This window comes from Anser brachyrhynchus (genome assembly GCF_964034855.1).
Source record: "Anser brachyrhynchus genome assembly, chromosome: 5".
NCBI lineage: Eukaryota > Metazoa > Chordata > Aves > Anseriformes > Anatidae > Anser > Anser brachyrhynchus.
This window is the reverse complement of record NC_137699.1, coordinates 53,670,393-53,689,601: the sequence shown is the minus strand read 5'-3', so window position 1 is coordinate 53,689,601 and position 19,209 is coordinate 53,670,393. Positions and strand designations below refer to the sequence as shown.

Genomic DNA, 19,209 nt, shown 5'->3' with positions numbered 1-19,209 from the left:
TAAAAGCTGAAACATGGCACTCTATATGGCTATTTTTTTTTCTTTTCAAACCCATTTTAATATTTTCTATCCTGAAACAAAATAGTCTTGTTACTGATAAAAATATCTGCGTTGTTTTGAATTTTATTTAATTCTGGATTTCAATTATACTGTATGGCAAGGAGTTTCACAGACCAATTGTCCATAATATTAATACAATGATGCCTTTCAATATTCCATCACTTTAATGTTGAAAAAAAATGTTTGCCTCACTTCTATCTGGTACTCTCCTTCATAACTTCGCTTCAGTTTCAAATGTAAACTCTCTGGGGCAGGCATGGATTTATAAAAAAAAAAAAAAAAAATCAAAAAATGAGAAGTGTTCCCTTTGACCGTAGTCTGTAGGCTACTGAATTATAAGCAGTGACGATGGTGATGTTCGACAGGATTCACAGTAATAGGGCTAGAAGGAATCAAGGGCGCCTTAGGACTCCATATCATGATGGGTCTTGGTTGTATGACCATAACCACAAGGTCAGAGGTCCTGCACAAGTCTTACAGCCCATGCTCTTGTTTATCAAGGCAGAAAAAGACATTCCCTTGTTTCTCCAGAGCAAGAAATGCTCCAGAAGTTTGTTATCAGCTTGGGTTCTGCTGTGCTCCCAGCGCTAACTCCTCCCATGGGCAGCAGTCGTGTGTTTGCTAAAACACAGAGATTGTGGCACAGCAACTAACAACTGCTACAGCTGAGGCCAGATTCTCTATTTCTGCAAGCAGGCCCAAACCTGACTGACTTCAGTAAGTTACCGAGGTAATTAATTAGTTCTTGTTTTTTCAAAAAAATGTGGTTTAATTTATATCACAAGAATGCTGTCCCCATTTCAAGTTTGGCTTAGGCTCAAGTTTAGAAAGTCCCACCTTCCCCAAGGCCCTGTTTTTACATTCGCGTCTTAGCCACATCAATACACAAAGCCCTCAGGAGACATGATTCACGTTTGACTTACACCCTTCTCCCCACCTATGTGTTCAGCACATGCGTTTCGGCAATGAGATCATGCTAAGCTGAAATCCCTTGATGTAAAATCACCACTTCAAACCCTCAGCTGATCATCACCGTGCATTGGGAAGCTCCTGCTTGTCCGCCGGGCCATGGAGATGGACCAGCTGTACGTTCCTACCTTTCTGAAAGCCTTGCACGGTGACTGAAGCTAACACACTTCACCTTTGCAAGAGGCTAGGTTACAATTACAGCTGGCAAGCTGCAAGTTGCAGCAAATTGGTTGTGACTCTGTTGGGCTACACGCTAAGAGAAAACAAAGGTTGCACGGAGACACGAAAGCTCGTGACATCAAGTGATTGCAATACCGACCTGGCCGCAGCTTCAAAACAAACAGTTCTGGCCTCTGTGGCTACTCCAAAGCTTCAAAAAGCTACTTCTGTTTTTCTGAAGATTGCTGCTCATGCCAGTGTGAGCCTATGCAAATGTGCCCATCTGTGTGGAGCAGAAAGGGGAATTCGTTGACTGCTGGTCTGCAGCTAAGTGCTGCTACATGCAAGCACGCGGCGAGCACGTCATCCCGACACACGAGGGGAACGAGTGGTCTGATGACCACTTCCCCACGGTGAGAATGACGCTGATGTTCTACCATTCTAAAAAACATCTCTCTTTGTGGTCACCTTTTTAGACACCACCAGCCAGAAAGCAAAATATACACAGACAAGGTAAACAGAATGGGAAGGGAGCATCATAAACTCTAACATGTGCCCCAGAAAAGGGCTAGGAAACAGAAAAGAAACTTGAAAAAAATGACAAAAGGAGCCTACAGGAGATACATGAAAAAAAAATGATGAAAATTAAAGAGAAAGATTATTAAAGATGTAATATAAAACAACAAAAATTAAAAGGGAAACATTAAAGACAGGCACGGGTGAAATCATGAAGATTAGTTTAGTCTGTGCCTTGCCAAACAGTATGTAATAAAACTTAAAATTGTTCCTACATGGTATTATTGCGTTACATATTTTAAACCAGTTTCTCAACTCCTGGAAATTTGTGTAGCTTCATTAGCTTCATTAAATGTGAACTCACACATTAGCTGAAGATTGGTCCTTTTCAGAAAAATATGTCGTTCCTTGAAAAACAGCAGCTTGTAATAAAACCTTGTTTTCAACGTGACTTAGCACAAACTGAGAGCAAGCATGAAATAGCTTGTACAGAGAATTATTTTAACTGAAATTCACTTTTGCTCTCATTAAATGCAAATACTTAGCAAGCCTAGCAAGCTTATGGCTCCATGTGAGACTCATATAAAATACATCAAATTCTCAATCTGAGACTTTCAGAACATTTGCTGTCTTCATGATACTAGATTTTTGTAATAATGTTTAAGGTATTTTCTTTTCGACAGTTTTAAGTGACTAAAGCAACCTGTGCTTTGTTTGTTTGTTTGAGGGAGCATTTTTAGTCTTCAAACCCTAGAAAAATATTTTTCATAACCGTTTCCTTCTGAATTGAGATGATTTTTAGATAGCATGCAGCCTCTTCATAAGAAGGAACATTTGCAAGCAAATAGAACATTACAGTTAATATGCAACATGTTTAAAATACAGATCAAGATTTGAATTTTAAATATAACCTACACTATAAATTGTATATTCTGATTAAGACAGACCTCTGGTACACATATAAAGTCTTCCATACAAATATATGCAGACATTATGACTTTTGCTTGGTTTGTACTGGCTATTCAGATGCATCTTAGATCATCTCACATGAATATCATTACATTCAGTGGCTGGCTACACAAAATAACTATCACAGCCTGTTCCAGAGCAGTACTGATTCTCACAAGTGACTAAGCAGCGACTGTATTTCATTCATTTTCAAAAACATCTTCTATTTTTAAAATGAAGCTCCATTACTATATTGCTTTTGCTCCACTGAGAAGGATAAAAACAGAGGCAAACGATGTTGCAGATGTTTCAAAAGTGTGCTGCAAGGAGCTGAAATATGTGCTAAATAAATAAATAAATAAATAACATTCCATGAGCAGACTGCTCAGTTTAACATTTTGGCAGCTGGGAGGTGGTGGTGCCCTGCTCCTACTCCCGGACCCGACTCTCCCTGCCACAGGAGCCCTTTGACCACCTTATGCAAGGTGAGGTGCTCGCCGTGCTTTCCCACAGGGCTCTGACACTCTCTAACCTGACAGGAAACCACTTGCACACTTTTTTTCTGAGCCTCCCGCCAGCGTGATGGCACAAGGCAAGCATGGGAGGAGGGCAGCCGGGGCAGCCTGGGCTGCTGCCACTGCACCATCCCCACCGTGACACGTGGGGGAAGTCCCCAACTCTCAAACTTCTGCTCTGAAATGACAACCACAGGACTACAGGATAGCACCGCTACCCTACACAAGCATATTTTTATTTTGGGTATAGCCATGAGGTTTCTTGCTGCTGATGGCATGCACAGCCCGGTGCACCCAAGAGCAAGGCGGTCACTGGGCTGCAGTGGCCGAGGAGGCTCTGATCCCACTTCTGCTTATCTAAATCCCATGTATCTCCCTTAATACCCAGGGAGGCCCTGTGGGCTTAGCCTGCCATAAATCAGGTCACAGGGTGCATCTAGGACTTCAAAATGTGATAAGGATGTTATAAGAAACTAATTGCTTATCACAGCAATGCAAAAAGCATGCTTTATGAGACGCCCATGCACAGCAGTGCAGGGTGTTACTGCTTTTCTTTTGTGTATCTAGCACTAAAAGTGAGCAAAAAGTAAATTTGGGGGAGCTGTGAACAACACCTGCAGAATGAAATAAAATTCATTTCACAAGCAAAAACATAGGGGTGGAAATATAACAAAATCACATTCACCAAAAGTTCATTTTGCAAATAAACAGTAATAAATCGTGACACATTCTGTGCCCCACAAAATTGTACAAAATCTGAATGTGTGGAGTAAATGAACTCACAGACGTCTTGCAGGGAGCAGGAAATGTCGCTAGACTTCACCGACTACAGAACTGATGGTATCTAAAGAGACCAAAGGTTCATTTACAGGAAACTTAATGCAGTTACTCACTTGTTGATCTTGCAGTTTAACTCCAACTACCCTGAAGGTGTTAGTGGCCGTGTTGTGGTATATGTTGATTCTGCTGAACCCCTGCTGTCCAGGTTTGATTGGCACCCATTTCTTACTGGTATCGTCATAAACCATAACTGAAGCCCGAGCTTGGCAAATACTCTGTTCACTGGAAAGAAAAACCAACAACATAAGAGAAAAAAAACAGTGAATTCATTGCCTACTACCAAAAACACCTCAAACAAAACAACAGAAATTATCAGAACCACTTAAAATACATTTTATAATAAATCTGCTAATCCTTTGAATATAATCTGCCTGTTAAATTAAAGCTTGCACGTATGTGTTTCTACACTTAAAAAACTCCAGTATGCTGCTGAACTGATGATCTATTTTATATAGAAATATTATGCCCCGAGGAATAACTGGTAGCGCACACATTTTATGAAAACTGTCCAAGAGTATGAATGCTCTATTTATTTTATGTACCTATTGGCAAGCGAAGCCATTCACATTTGCATGAAAACTGACTAATATTTTACAGCTTCTTGACAAAATAAACATGACATGCAAAGCTGAGTTACACATTTAAAACTGGAAGCAAGCAGACCTTGAACCAAAAGCCACGTTAGGTAAACTGAAGAAATCAATTACGTTAATCCAGCTAACGCCTAATGCTCAGAGCCGGTGACGCACTCAGACATCCCAGAATATGCGGTGCAAAACACACAGGTGCCTTCACCCTGACAGCAAAGAAAATGGGGACTCCATAGATTTCTTCATTTCAGGGTTAAAGCAGATAACCATTATTAACAGAGCATTAATTTACAGGTTCTGTGGCCTCACAGAAATTCATCATTTCTTTACCTCTTGCTTGTGCACTAGTGACATATATACTAGATCAACGGTAAAGTACATTTTTCACATGAAAGAAATACCACCGGCAAGTACTGCTGAGGTGACGACTCAATACAGGTCATAGTGCTTTACAGTTACCACTGGTGGCATTTTTGGAATGGCAGTCAGGATTTCAAATTCCTGCTCTCCGAAAATCCCAGCCACTTTTCTTATAACAGAGGAAATAAGAATTCCTCACACAAAATAAAAATGACCCCTCCAAATTTTGGAGAACTGAGATCTTTGAACATAAGTCTTTTTCAACAACTGCATGTTAGGCTTAAATAAAACTCTTAGGATTTACCTCCTGCAAAAATTTTAAGTTTGTGGCCACCCTATTAACTTCAGAACTATATATATTAATGCATACCTCCCCTCTTCAGCCCAAGCTGTATTAAATACTTTTCAGCAATGCCCTATCAAGTGGTAATCCACTTTGCACACAAATCCCTTTTCCCCCCTCTTGCGTACAGTTCTTTGTCTTGATTTTTCTCTCAGCAACGCCTCGGTTTCAGTCAGATGAACACAGAAGAAGCTCTCGGGTGGTACTGAACCATATTACTGCCCTGCCACCGCGCCAGGTGACACCACTTGTAAATGATACCAACTGTTGCAAACCCAACCCCATCACTGTCATCATTTTAATGAAAGGGAGCACGCTAAGTATTAAGAGGATCTGGGTAGATAACAGCAGCAATTTTTCAATCTTTTCTGATCCATGGCTCTCAAAAAGATTCCCAAGGCAGACGCATACCCCAGTGTGAATTAAAGCCCACTGACATTTTGGCTCGTCGCATTAGTCACCTCTCACAGCCTCCAAGCAGTTCACAGACCTCCTCCAGGTTGTGGGCAAGAGCCTGAAAACTCTTCACAGGGTTTACAGAGGGAGCAATGACGCTGGCAGACATCTCCAGAAAGACTGAGCTAAGAAAATTCAGACCAAAGTGTATTTTTATTACGTAAAAACATGGGAACAGCAGTGGTCTGTAACATACTCAGATCCGCAAGACTAAACGTTGTATTTTGATTCTTCAGACTTATAAGAACAAGCTCATCCACCATTTGCTGATGCTGTGCTGTGTGAGATGCCTGGAGAAGATCTGCACCTTCACTGGTGTACTTACACAGAAAATACCTCAATATCACTTTTTTAAAGGTAAACGAACGTCATGTGGCAGCTTCTGCATACATCTGACACTACCAGCTGGGATTCGAACTTGCTGCAGCCTGCCTAATCCTGCAGCTGGTGCAAGAGCCTCAGAGAGGCAGGAATGGCATTCTGCCTGGGTTCCACAGGTGGGGAGGAAAGAGAGAGAAATGAAGCAGCACATAGGCAAGTACACTGGATTATCATTGCCCTGTGGAAGTGGAATGGCTAAAAATAATATCCTGTGTGGTACTGTGGCTAGATGGTGCCCACTGGCCTGTGCTACAGGGGGGCTCATGCCACCTCCAGCTCCAGGGCCGGTGGAGAGCACCAGGGCCAAGGGCCATGACGAGGCCCTGCCCAGTGAGCCTGCAGGCTCCCAAAAATCTCTGTCCCCGGAGGGTCACTCTCAGCTGGCCTGACACCAGATCCTTCTCCTCAAGCCTTGCTGGTCACTACAAGGCTGTTCTAAAGTAAGCGAGAGCGTGCCACTGGTTTCATCAGAGCAAGTCTGGGACCCTATGGTGCCTGCATGTGAACTTCGGAACCCACAAATTGCCAAGGGCTCCTTGGCAGCTTTATTGCCATAAATTAATTGAATTATCCATACTTACAGAAAATGCACCTAACCATACAGACATGAGGGCCTTACTGTGGCATTTGTCACGCCATATCGATATTCCAACACGTGCAGAGACTTTGCCTTCAGAGTTTGCTGCCATTAAGAACGGCAGCAAAAACACCTTCTAAACCCCATGACAGAAATACAGACCCCAGGAGAAATATTTAATGCATGACAACTAATTGTTACTGTAACATAAAGCAACACATCAAGCTCAATTCCTGCTCTCCCTGCAGTCAATGGACATTTTTCATCATTCATTTAAATGGCAACAGGATTAAGCCTGTTATCTGGCCTCCAGTGAAATAACAGAAAGGTACATAAAACAAGTACAGCACAAGGGGAATCCTTTCCTGCAAAGCACTTCATCAATCTTTCAAAACCTAAAATGCCTCCGGGGACCCATTGCTAGCTTGCTGTCTCACCCTAAGTGGAGGTGTAACTCTTTATGCCTGAAGTCTCATCTTCCCCACGAAAAACACAATTGTCCCACTGCTGCTTTAAGGAGCTTCCCTGAAAACCATCCAGAAAATGTTCACTCCAACTCTTATGAAGGTCAGTGAGAACCTTTGTGTTGCACTCTGTGGACTGCATTATTTTAAACGTAAACCAAGCAACATTGGTTTCACAAGATTCAAGCAAAAAATTCTGTTATTTTTTGTGATACCATTGATACTTATGTCAGCTACACATAACAAGTAATAAATAGAGTTTCAGACATACTGTTGTACATAGTCAAATTCCTTCTCTATGAGAAGTGTCTGGCATGTATCAGCATTTATACACCAAGTCACGACTGTAGCTTCTAGAACTTGCCTTATTTTCCTAAGAATACACATAAGTTACCAAAAAATGGGTAAGTCTTGCAAATGATTCATCAAATTTCACATACCATTCCAAATATTACAAATTCTCTTATTGATTTTTTATGTTACATCAACATGCAAGCAGACTTAGCCATCTGGGTTTCTGCCATAGGCAATTACATGTGAAAAGGGTAAAAGTTGCATCGTTTAGCATGCTTGGACTGGCAATGCAGATTTGCGGTATCCTCCTTGCTTTATTAGTTAGTGTCAGCAGCAGTCCCCAAATGAGTCACTTCCAGCTTTAAAGTACCATTCAAGGCACACAGACATTTCAGAGCAGTTAGGGGTAGCTCTAGGAGGCTGCACCCCAAGCCAGTGTTGCAATGAAGGTGGCTTTGTCCACAGATGTCTCTCCTCTTCCCTCTTTGCAGAACTGGAGATTATAGCCCTCTTCTTCCTCGTTTTTTGTACATTTATGATTAACAAGGAATCGTAGCCAAAAAAGAACCACAAAGGAGTATGGATAAGATAAGACTTGAGGAAAATATCTGCATTTTTGTGAATTATCCTTAATGGAGCTTCTTGCCATAACCTGGATGACTTGAAGTAATTAAACAGGAAGAGGAAAAATAGTGGGGAACAAAATGACAGAAATGACTGTGGAAGTTGGGAGAGGGGGAGCCAAGGCTGGAGGAAAAGTCTTCACTTTGCCTAGGCCAGGAGGCTATTCAAATATAAAATCAAAAAGTTCAGAACTGAATCAAAAAAGAACCACCATAAACAGGAAAAAGGGAGTAAACCAAATGGTTGACAGCAAGTCTTCGGCAGAGGCTCTGAAGGGTCTCTAGCACTTGTCTCTGCCATCCCAGACTGAGAAAAACATGAGAGTCCAAGCTGTGCTGCTGCCACATTGACCACCTCTGCTTACAAGGCATCCTCTTGTGGATACAACTTGTGCAGAGTGGTCCTGAGCTGCTGTGCCCACCTCTGACCCATGATCCAGGGAGAGACCACCACTGCACGAGGTTGCCCCAGCCGTACCCTGAACCCTGGCAGCACCAGCCCACCCAGGGGTTACCTGTCCGGGGGGGGTTAAAACACCTTCTTCTAGAGCCATGGCAATACAGGACAACTTTTGGAGGATCACTGAATCATGCTCTCAAAAAAGTGTAATAAACTGATGGCAACCAACCAACTGCAGGGTTTAACACCCAATTCTGTGGGCTCTACTCCAGCATGCTGGCTGGACCAGAAGACTCCTACTATTCTTTGTATTTATAGAAGAACTGTTTCCTTGGGGCAGAAATTCACTTGGCATAAGTTGTGAAAGCTCCCCTAACAGAAATCAAGCAATGACGCTTTGAACCTATTACCAACCTACCACGTTTCAAGCTGTTCAAGTTCTCTCTCTTTCAAGCAAGCTGTCTTCTGATATTCTTAGGAAATGCAAACAGCTACTTTTGCAATCATTTACCTTATTTTTAATTTCCATTTCCCATCCAATCCCACCCACCCCCTCTTCTTTAAATAATTAATCATTTTAAATTATTTTGGACTGATCTAATCATCCTTATTGGTGCCAGAAATCGTTAATACTGCTTTGCCCAAGCCCTCTCCTACCTCACCAAACCGCAGCACACAAAACGTGCAAGGTGACTCACAAGCCCTTTAACACCTCTCACTCGTCCACTGAGTCCGACTACAGAAAGTTAAGAGTCGTGTGGTTAAGCTTAACACACAAGAAACAGATGCTGATGCTGATTTAAGAAGCTGACAGAAATATCTCAATGTTAGCTTTAAAATAGCTAACTTAAATAAAAAATCCTGTACATGGAGACGTGCGGTCTGTGTGATAAGTATCTGTTAACCTCAGAATTAGCAAGCTACAAGTCAGGGTCCTGCAGCATTTAAAGTGTGCTGCAAACTCTGCTGGACTTATCTGCTGAACAGACTTTAACTGATTTCACTGCAACAAATAAAATGATGGTTTGGAAGCAGGAAAAGTGTTTCAGCAGGTATCTTTGTAGAAATGGGTGGGCATTTCTGACTAGTGACTGGATTTAGAGAACAAAAACCACAGGGCACCCTCTCAACACCAGCCCGTCAGGTCACTCAGGCTTATATACACCATTACCTGAGGTCTGAGCTCACTGCAGCTAAAACCTGCTGGCTCTGCCTGTGACCCCATTTCTCGTTGGGACCCTCATTTCCGCAACACCACGTCAGTCACTCTTGTGAGTCCATTCGGGACCTCCTTTTCCAAGTTTACTTCCCTCTGCAACCAAACCGCAGGACACCCTATGCCACCACCCTTCATCCCACCTCTGTCCCGGAGCAGTGAGGAACTCATTTATTTCCTCAGCAACACAGCGAAACTTCACAGTGAGCCAGGAGCACTTAGCCACTGATCACACTAAAGGACAGCACCAACCCAGAGGGACTTCACGTACAGAGAGGTGGTTTGGATCCACTGTGACATGCAGATGTCTGAATATTTTCTAGCAGGCACTCAGATAAATAGCGGTCCCAGTTCCATATATAACACGGTGTGGGTGATGGAGGGGCGGGCTGACAACTGCTTTTCTGAGTCTCGTTTCCTGGGACCCCTTGAAAAACGAACCCACGGACCCAGCAGTCAGGAGCCCTCGGTTCGCACTCCCTCCTGGCTGCCTGCCGGTGCCGAGACCTCCCTGGCAGCGCAGCCCTTGCCCTGACCAGCCCCAAGCAAAGTCCAGTTCCCACAGGAGCTGCTGCTTTTTGGTCTCCTGCTCAGCTTGCATGTGGAAGACCTGCCTTTGGTGCTGTGGCTGCATCACCAGAGGGAGATAAGCTGTTTGCGCTGAGCATCTGCTGCAGGTGCCTAGCCGTCACCTTTCTCCACTGTTAAACTCTGACATCTAAATAGTTTAGTATTAAATAATTATAAGAAAATCGAGCATGTACAAAGCCTCCTTCACAAGCAGCTCTCAAAAGGACCCTAAATAGCGAGTCATGACATGCCTGGGAGATAAATACGTATTTTAGAGAGCAGGAAATTGATATAATGGTACCTACAGCATTAACAAGAATAAGGACACAAGAACACCAGCACTTGTTTCCAGAAGGAGTAGTATTTAAGAGCTACTCTTCCTTCTGCTAGCAATGAAGACATTTCGAATTCCCCCTTTCTCTACTGGCATACCCCACGGGAATTGCCATCTCCAGTAACCACTGCCGGCATCCACCACAGACACTTCAGATGGAAACCAAGAAACAGCTTATGAGGCGCTCACATCTCATGCGAGGCCAGGATTTTGGGAGATGAGTTACATGGGAATGTCCGTGCAATCCTGGCATGACCAGAGAAACTGGGAGGTCCTTCTGTCAGCCCTCAGTGCTCTAGATCATGGGAGACGTAAGTAAGTAGAAAAAAAATAAATAAATAACATGCAGAAAGATAACGCGGCGGAGGGGACGTTTCACATGGGCCTGTCATTGCACAACAGCTCGGTCCTGCAGCACCACCTGTGAAAGTTCATGCCGAGTTGTGACCTCTCAGTGTCCGCTGTTACACTTAAAGAACAGATCTGCCAGTCAGGGGAGATTTAGGGCTGGTGGACTGGCTGCAGATTTGTTCTCTTGTAAGCTGGCACATCTGCTTAGCTTACAGTGCTGAGATTTTGATGCTACGTGGTGGAGTTAATTTTAACCTCTCATTTTCTGGTATGTTCTGCAAACCGAACCATAAGAAACAACATGATTCTAAGGGGAACTCCAGTCGTCAGTATCTCAACTCAACAATTAAAAAAAAACACAAAGAGTTTTAAAATAACCGCTGTGCAAAAGGCACTTCATAGCGGAAGTGTAGTGATTCAGAGAAGTGGCATCACTGCGAGGCAGCCGGATGCCCAGAGCCACGTCCAGCAAGGCAGGGGCACTGCTGTCTCCTAATGGAGAAACCCCACTCCACCGCTCCCTTCATGCCTCAATTCACACATCTCTTTCTGCAATGAAGTGCGGTTTGCTTTCTGGTATCGCATGCCACCTTGAAGATAAACTTTGGGAGTTCCTAAAAATAAATGTCAAGCCAATGTTTAGAAGTTCCTAAAAATAAGTATCAAGCAAGTGCCGTGGGGAAACACAGTGAACCCAAGTAATCTATAAACACACTCAGACAAAAACAGTAAAAAAGTAACTTTACTAGATCAGGTTGCTATTAATATAAACCATTTCCCTTCACCACTGAATTACAGAAATAAAAAGAAGAAGTAACTAATCCATAAAATAAACATCATGCAAAACCCAAGACTAAACTGTCAAGTGAAAATCCGTGACTAAATCTCTCACTCACTGGCCAGCCGTATGCATACTTTGGTAGAACAATACTTTAAACAAAGGCTTTTAAGGATTGTAATCATAACTAATAATCAGGAGAGGCAGACTCATGCGTGCATACAGCAAATCAACATAAAGGTCCTTCATTAAAGTTGGCATTGCGTAGCTTTGGTTTCTCTTCAATCCCCACAGAAATGCAAATAAACCCGCGACAGCTCCTCTGGAGCCAGTGGTGTCAGATTGGGGATGAGCGTGGCTCGCTTCTCCCTCACTGCCAGGAGATGCATATTCATGTAGCATCACCATAAAACCTTAATTATCATTTTACAAAAGTATAAATTAGCCTGTGAGGCTACAACCAGAACGCAGAGCTCCTGCACTACAACGACTCACACGCTTTCCTTTCCATCCAGTCCCATTAACCCCATTCATTGAGCTCACTGCCATCGAGAGCACCGATCCCAGGTACTTACGTGCTCGCCATTGAGGAAGACTTGGTCAGGTAATCCCGGAGGAACAGACACTTGAATCTGGCACGTGCCCTTACACCCAAATAGGGTATTTCACCTGATTACACGGCCGAACACAAATTTGGCAGGAAGACAACCCGGGAGCCTACATGAAGGCTTAAACCCAAAACAGGAAATGGAAGCGTTATCATGAGAGCAAAAGGGCAGGAAGTAACACTTACTTGCTTGGCAGGGGCGGGGAAGGGACTTTAAAGAAAAAATGTATTACTTCTTTCAGCTGATTTACTGAACAAAAACGCAAACAATATAGAGTAAGATTAGATGCACCACCTTTTCCTCATTGGTGGCAGAGTTATTAAAAACATGTCATTGTTTTCTCAAGGCACAGGTTCGCTCTCCAAGAAAAGAAAGAAAAAGAAAAAGAAAAGAAAAAGAAAAAGAAAAAGAAAAAGAAAAAGAAAAAGAAAAAAAAGAAAAAGAAAAAGAAAAAGAAAAAGAAAAAGAAAAAGAAAAAGAAAAAGAAAAAGAAAAAGAAAAAGAAAAAGAAAAAGAAAAAGAAAAAGAAAAAGAAAAAGAAAAAGAAAAAGAAAAAGAAAAAGAAAAAGAAAAAGAAAAAGAAAAAGAAAAAGAAAAAGAAAAAGAAAAAGAAAAAGAAAAAGAAAAAGAAAAAGAAAAAGAAAAAGAAAAAGAAAAAGAAAAAGAAAAAGAAAAAGAAAAAGAAAAAGAAAAAGAAAAAGAAAAAGAAAAAGAAAAAGAAAAAGAAAAAGAAAAAGAAAAAGAAAAAGAAAAAGAAAAAGAAAAAGAAAAAGAAAAAGAAAAAGAAAAAGAAAAAGAAAAAGAAAAAGAAAAAGAAAGAAAAAAAAAAGAAAAGAAAAAGAAAAAGAAAAAGAAAAAGAAAAAGAAAAAGAAAAAGAAAAAGAAAAAGAAAAAGAAAAAGAAAAAGAAAAAGGAAAAGAAAAAGAAAAAGAAAAAGAAAAAGAAAAAGAAAAAGAAAAAGAAAAAGAAAAAGAAAGAAGAGAAAAAGAAAAAGAAAAAGAAAAAGAAAAAGAAAAAGAAAAAGAAAAAGAAAAAGAAAAAGAAAAAGAAAAAGAAAAAAGAAAAGAAAAAGGGACAAAAACGGGACAAAGTTTGCTCCACTGGCTATGTAAGCACATGTGCCCTCCTCCTCTCACCAGTGGCTGGGAGAACTGCTTTGGATCAGCTAGCTGGGCTTTCCATCACCACAATCTCCATCACCACAGAGTGCCTGCAGGAGGCCCCTGGGAGGTTGCAAGCCTTTATCTCCATCCTGCCAGGAGCTGCCCACGTATGTGTTTGCATGTGTCTGCAGCAAGACAGCCCTGCAGGAGCTTCCACCCCCCTGGCTATCTCTGCAGTCCCTGGTTTACCTGCTCTGCAGCTCTGCAGCTCTGCAGCAAAAATAAAAGTATTTTAGGTCCTGGGAAGTCTAGTTCATACTTGAGCACTACCTCTCCTAGGGTAAACCTGCAGCGGTTTTGATGGGCTGCCTCTCGGAGGTGGCAGGTCTTTGAGGCAGATCCTTCTTCTTGGCTTCCTTTTTCTCCCCATTCCTCGCTTTGGCAACCTGGTGAACACAGACACCCTGCAAACACTCTGTAGCCTCCCCAGCGTGGCCCCAGGCTATGGGTGCGTTCTGACCTGAGCAGATTAACAGCAGAGGGAGAACGAGTGCAAGGCAAAGGGCAGGGAGAGCTGGACGGGCCCTGCGGTGTTCTTGTTGCAGGTAGAAGCGGCTGGGGTTTTCTCCCGATTTCCACATGAACTTCTGCTTTTTGTCAGCGGGCTCACGCGCTCTCTTACCGTGTGTAAATACGTCAGCTGCTATCTGTGACTACACAAACACGCACAATGCAAATACAAAAGGCAAACAACTGCAGAACACAAACACTGGATACTCAGGGCTCCCAACTGCTCCTCCTTAGCCCAGGTCAGCACAAGCACCCCTGCCTGGAGAGCACACAGAAAGGAAGAGAAAGGAGATACGGGTGAGCCAGAAGACACCAGAAGAAAAGTATTTCTTCAGCTATGACAGAAGTTGGTTACTGCCATTCACAAGGGGATTAGCACCGTCCTTTACCTCAGTATCACTTGTTAACCTACACTCTATGATTCTGTGATTGCTCAAGAAAATAATTCTCCTGTGGGGCTATGCGATGTGCTGGCAGCTCAGATCCTCCAGAGCCACGAGGAGACCGGTCCCCAGGAGACGACAAATCCCTCACGTCCTGGCAGCAGTTTCAGAGGGCCACACATGGGTGAATAACCTGCGATCCCTGCCTAACACAGCAGGAGCAGAGGGGTCTAGCAGATAGGCTCAACTATCTGTGGGCAAGATCCACCAGAACCATAAATGCTTCTGCACGGTTCTGCCTGAGCAGAGGAGCAGAGTGCTTTTATGTTCACTGCTTTCCCATTATAAAAGATGCTTTCATTGTCCACCTGGAAGAGATGTGGAAACTACCGGTGAGGCATCACCCAGCTAAAACACAGGGGTGAAAATGTGCTCAGTCTCACCATGGCTATTGCACTGCCCATTGAAAGGCAGCTTCACATCCCTCTGCAGTAAATCTCCATATGACAGGGTGTGTGTGTGGGGGGGGGTGGTTTTCAGCTGAAGGGGAAGGTTGCAACCCAACAAGAAAAAGTTATCACTGACATACAAGAAGAGCTTTTTACAGCTGTTTTTGTTTTGTGGTTCTTTCTCTTCTCTTCTCTTCTCTTCTCTTCTCTTCTCTTCTCTTCTCTTCTCTTCTCTTCTCTTCTCTTCTCTTCTCTTCTCTTCTCTTCTCTTCTCTTCTCTTCTCTTCTCTTCTCTTCTCTTCTCTTCTCTTCTCTTCTCTTCTCTTCTCTTCTCTTCTCTTCTCTTCTCTTCTCTTCTCTTCTCTTCTCTTCTCTTCTCTTCTCTTCTCTTCTCTTCTCTTCTCTTCTCTTCTCTTCTCTTCTCTCTCCTCTCGTTTCTCTTTTCTCTTTTCTCTGTCTTTTTCTGCTTAACAAAACATTATCACTTTCACTGAGATTTCAATTTGGCTGCCATTTACCTGATACTTTGCCTTTCTCCTTTGAGATCTGAGCACTGAGGTTTCTGAGCACTTCTGTCCCATTCGAAAACTCCTGCTTTTCATCAATTTAAAACTTGGCTTTACTTGGAGTCAATTGGCACTTTTTCTGTACAGCTCATACATTGCTTAGACTATTATTGCTGAGTTTGTGTAAACAGTACTTTACTGTGTGAATTAGAAAAGAATGACAGGAACCTCATGAAGTCCAACAAGGAGAAGCCGAGCGCCCTGCACCTGGGGAGGAACAACCCCAGGCACCAGGACGTGCTGGGCCACCCAGCTGGAGAGCAGCTCTGCAGAGAGGACCCAGGGGTCCTGGCTGGCACCGAGATGAACGTGAGTCAGCGACGTGCCCTTGCCGCTAAGAAGGCTGATGGGATTCTTGGCTGCGTGAGGCAATGTACTGCCGGCAGGTTAAGAGAGACCTGGGCATACTGGACAGAGTCCAATGGAGGGCTGCCAAGATGCTGAAGGGACTGGAGCACCTCTCCTGCGAGGGCAGGCTGAGGGAGCTGCGGGTGCTCAGCCTGGAGAAGAGGAAGCTGGGGGAGATCTTATCCATGCATATAAATACATTGGGAGGGTGCAAAGAGGACAGAGCCAGGCTCTTCAGTGAAGGAACTGAGGCTGTGGGCTCAAACTGGAACACATCTAAACACTAGGAAGCACTTTACTGTGCAGGTGACGGAGCACTGGCACGGGTTGACTGAGTAGGTTGTGCAGTCTCCTCCTTGGAGACCTCCAAAAGCCATCTGGACGTGGTCCTGGGCAGCCTGCTCTGGGTGGCCCTGCTTGAGCAGGGGTCAGACGAGGTGCCCTCCACAAGGCCCCGCCAACCTCAGCCATTCCGTGGCTCTGTGATTCTGACACAACCTAAAAGATGCATCTCCAAATAAATTATGGCCTCAAACTGCTAATTCAATTGCCCAGACTGGCCATGCTTGCTCCATTCTACTAGGCAGATGGGTGCAGGATGACAGACCAAGGAAAGCTCTGAGCAGCATTTTTATTTCTCTTTAATGTGTCTGGGATAGATGAAGTCACTGATTTTTGGGGAAGAAGACAGCATTTAGTTGTCAGAATAGTTTTCCTGCTGAACCAAGTGGAAATTGCAGGCAATACAATAACATCAGCTAGCTCCTGACCTAGAATAATCTGCTTTCAAAGATTTGGTTGTCCTGACCACGAGCATCACTGAGCACACCTGGAAACTCCCAGCCCTCCCCACCCTTGCGTCCCCCAGCTTCTGCTGGCGCTGAGCGTGCCCAAAGCACAGCCAGGAGCAGGGCACTGCGGACAGCTCCAAAGTCACGCCAGGAGACAATGACAGCGAGCCGGACAAAGCCCAGCTCTGCCCCTCAGTGCCCTGTCATAAGCCAAATTAATTTCACTAAGCACTACAGCATGCATTCCAGCAGAAGTGCCTCTAATCACCCGTCTGCATTGCTAAAATGCCTCGGACTAGAAAGAGTGCTTAGGAGGGAACAGCGCTTTGGGACGGCAAATAGGAATGGCAAATAGGACCCAGTAGCTGATTCCCATCTGGTCCTCACGAAGGACTGGATGCTGGATAAACAGATTATTTCAGTCATGTGTTGAGATCTGGGTGAGAAGAAGAGGATTCCTGAACACAGAAGCAAGGCTTTAGCTGCAGTGATGTGAATATTCCCATAGGCTTTCGAGCGGCACGTCTGCTGGCTTTCATATGCCGAAGATGGCTAAATACCGCGCGCGCTTCCTTCTGGAGAGCTCCGTTACCAAACGCAGTGGCATGTGACAGTAACGTTATGCGTTTTCAGTTCTTGGAGCTGCAGTCTGCACACAGAAAGGTGAGTGTCTCTGCCTCAAAATGACTCACAGCCAAACGAAAAACCCAGCTCATTTTTTAAGAATGAAAAGAAGACGCACCGTGGGATATACTACGCTTGGCTGTATACTCGAGAAAGCCTATTACAGTCATAACCATCTAAAAGCTATTTGAATGCAGACATGATGAAAATATTTGTTCTTAATAAACACATACATCACACCTTCCAAAGAACTCTTCGTACATATATATCTCTTGTTTTTAATTCAGTGTTACTCCAATAAGGCAGCTCATTATCATGCAAAAAAATCAGAAGTTGCATATGGCAATGCCATTTCATTTAATAAGTTCATCATTAAGAAATCTGAAAGCTCACGCTGAAACCGCACGCCCAAATTTCATAAACTACAAGAAAATTGCATGAATATATGTAGAAATGATAAATAGCAGCAGATAAAATATGCAGCAATACACTCAGATTTGCAAAACTAATTTTACAGCTGCTAATAGTTTTTGAATGCGACATTTCCTCACACACTGGGATTTGCAACTGCTAAACGTGCTGATGAGACAAAAAAAAAATCTTTGTCCTCAAAAAGTTTAACCCTGTATGTTAACAAATGCTATTAATCTCTCAAACCTCTATTTTCACACTCTTCACTCATTTTGAAGAGCCAGAAGAGATACTAAAGAGAGTAGAAGATACTTATTTTGTATTACAGGGGTAAAAAATGTGCAATGAAGTAAGGTGCTAACTTCTATTGTGACAGCAAAACACTTATTAGTGCACTGAGCATTTTTTATGAATGAAAGTCTTCTCAAGACTACTAGCTTAGGAAGTAATCCCATCACTGAGGCCAAGGAAGTTTGGCCATGGACTCAGAAGGGACAAGACCTAGCCCTTGATAAAGATCCATCCAAGCAGTGATAAATAAACTGGGAAGGGAAGGGAAGGGAAGGGAAGGGAAGGGAAGGGAAGGGAAGGGAAGGGAAGGGAAGGGAAGGGAAGGGAAGGGAAGGGAAGGGAAGGGAAGGGAAGGGAAGGGAAGGGAAGGGAAGGGAAGGGAAGGGAAGGGAAGGGAAGGGAAGGGAAGGGAAGGGAAGGGAAGGGAAGGGAAGGGAAGGGAAGGGAAGGGAAGGGAAGGGAAGGGAAGGGAAGGGAAGGGAAGGGAAGGGAAGGGAAGGGAAGGGAAGGGAAGGGAAGGGAAGGGAAGGGAAGGGAAGGGAAGGGAAGGGAAGGGAAGGGAAGGGAAGGGAAGGGCAACAAAAACCAACAACACATATCCGATCTCTTAAAGGACCTTAGTCATGTGAGCTATGGGGACCCATATTTTTTCTTTCTGGGATGACCCTGACTCAGTCACACAGTGCCCTTTTCTAAGATAATTTCATCTCCTCCTCTGCAGAGGGAACAGTCAGGACTCACCTGCTCACAAGCGGACTGCCTAATTTGCCTGATGAGAACACCTTAGGTATTGCATGAACAAAATAACCACATTGCAAAGAATTAACTCTGTGGCTGCCTTCAATTTTCTTCTCTATAAACGGCGATGAGCAATGGGCAGTACGCCCAGACCCCACGTTAAGCAGCATGGAACAAGTTATAGACCAGATGGAGAGAAATAAACTGCCACTTCACACACAGGATATCTATAGTGCTTTTTTGCTTGAGTCAGCTAATTGCACATCCGCAAATCAGCACATTTATAACAAATGGAGCGTTATGATATCATGAGAAATTTATTTAATATGATCAAAGTTTGGCAGAAAAAAAAAATTCCATTAAAGTATGAAAGTACTTAAGAGTCCTGAGTGCCTGGGACATTTTACAGTCCTTATTAGACAAACATTTCTACGTTGTTTCATGCCTGCCAGTGGTGCAGAGGTCCGTGTCTTTTACCCCTCCCAGGTCAGTAACCTCCCTGCAGCCACCAGCATGGGCATCTCCCCGCTGCAGGCACGGGGCAGCTCCACGCTTACAGCCCGCCACGCCAGCCAGAGCTGCT

The 19,209-nt window shown here is 43.6% G+C and overlaps 1 protein-coding gene across 7 annotated transcripts in view; it reads right to left on the bottom strand.

The window, feature by feature from the left end:
- The window catches only part of EVL (Enah/Vasp-like), a 146,761-nt gene that overhangs the window by 64,159 nt on the left and 63,393 nt on the right, over nucleotides 1-19,209 (bottom strand). For 5 of the 7 annotated variants that reach the window (XM_080593207.1, XM_080593211.1, XM_080593205.1 and 2 more), the window contains exon 2: nucleotides 4,061-4,229. In XM_080593207.1, the coding sequence (XP_080449333.1) occupies nucleotides 4,061-4,229 (169 nt within the window). Of the gene's footprint in view, nucleotides 1-4,060; nucleotides 4,230-5,327; nucleotides 5,503-12,319; nucleotides 12,500-19,209 lie in introns of those variants that run through there. The other 2 variants (XM_080593206.1, XM_080593209.1) reach the window with 2 other exon arrangements.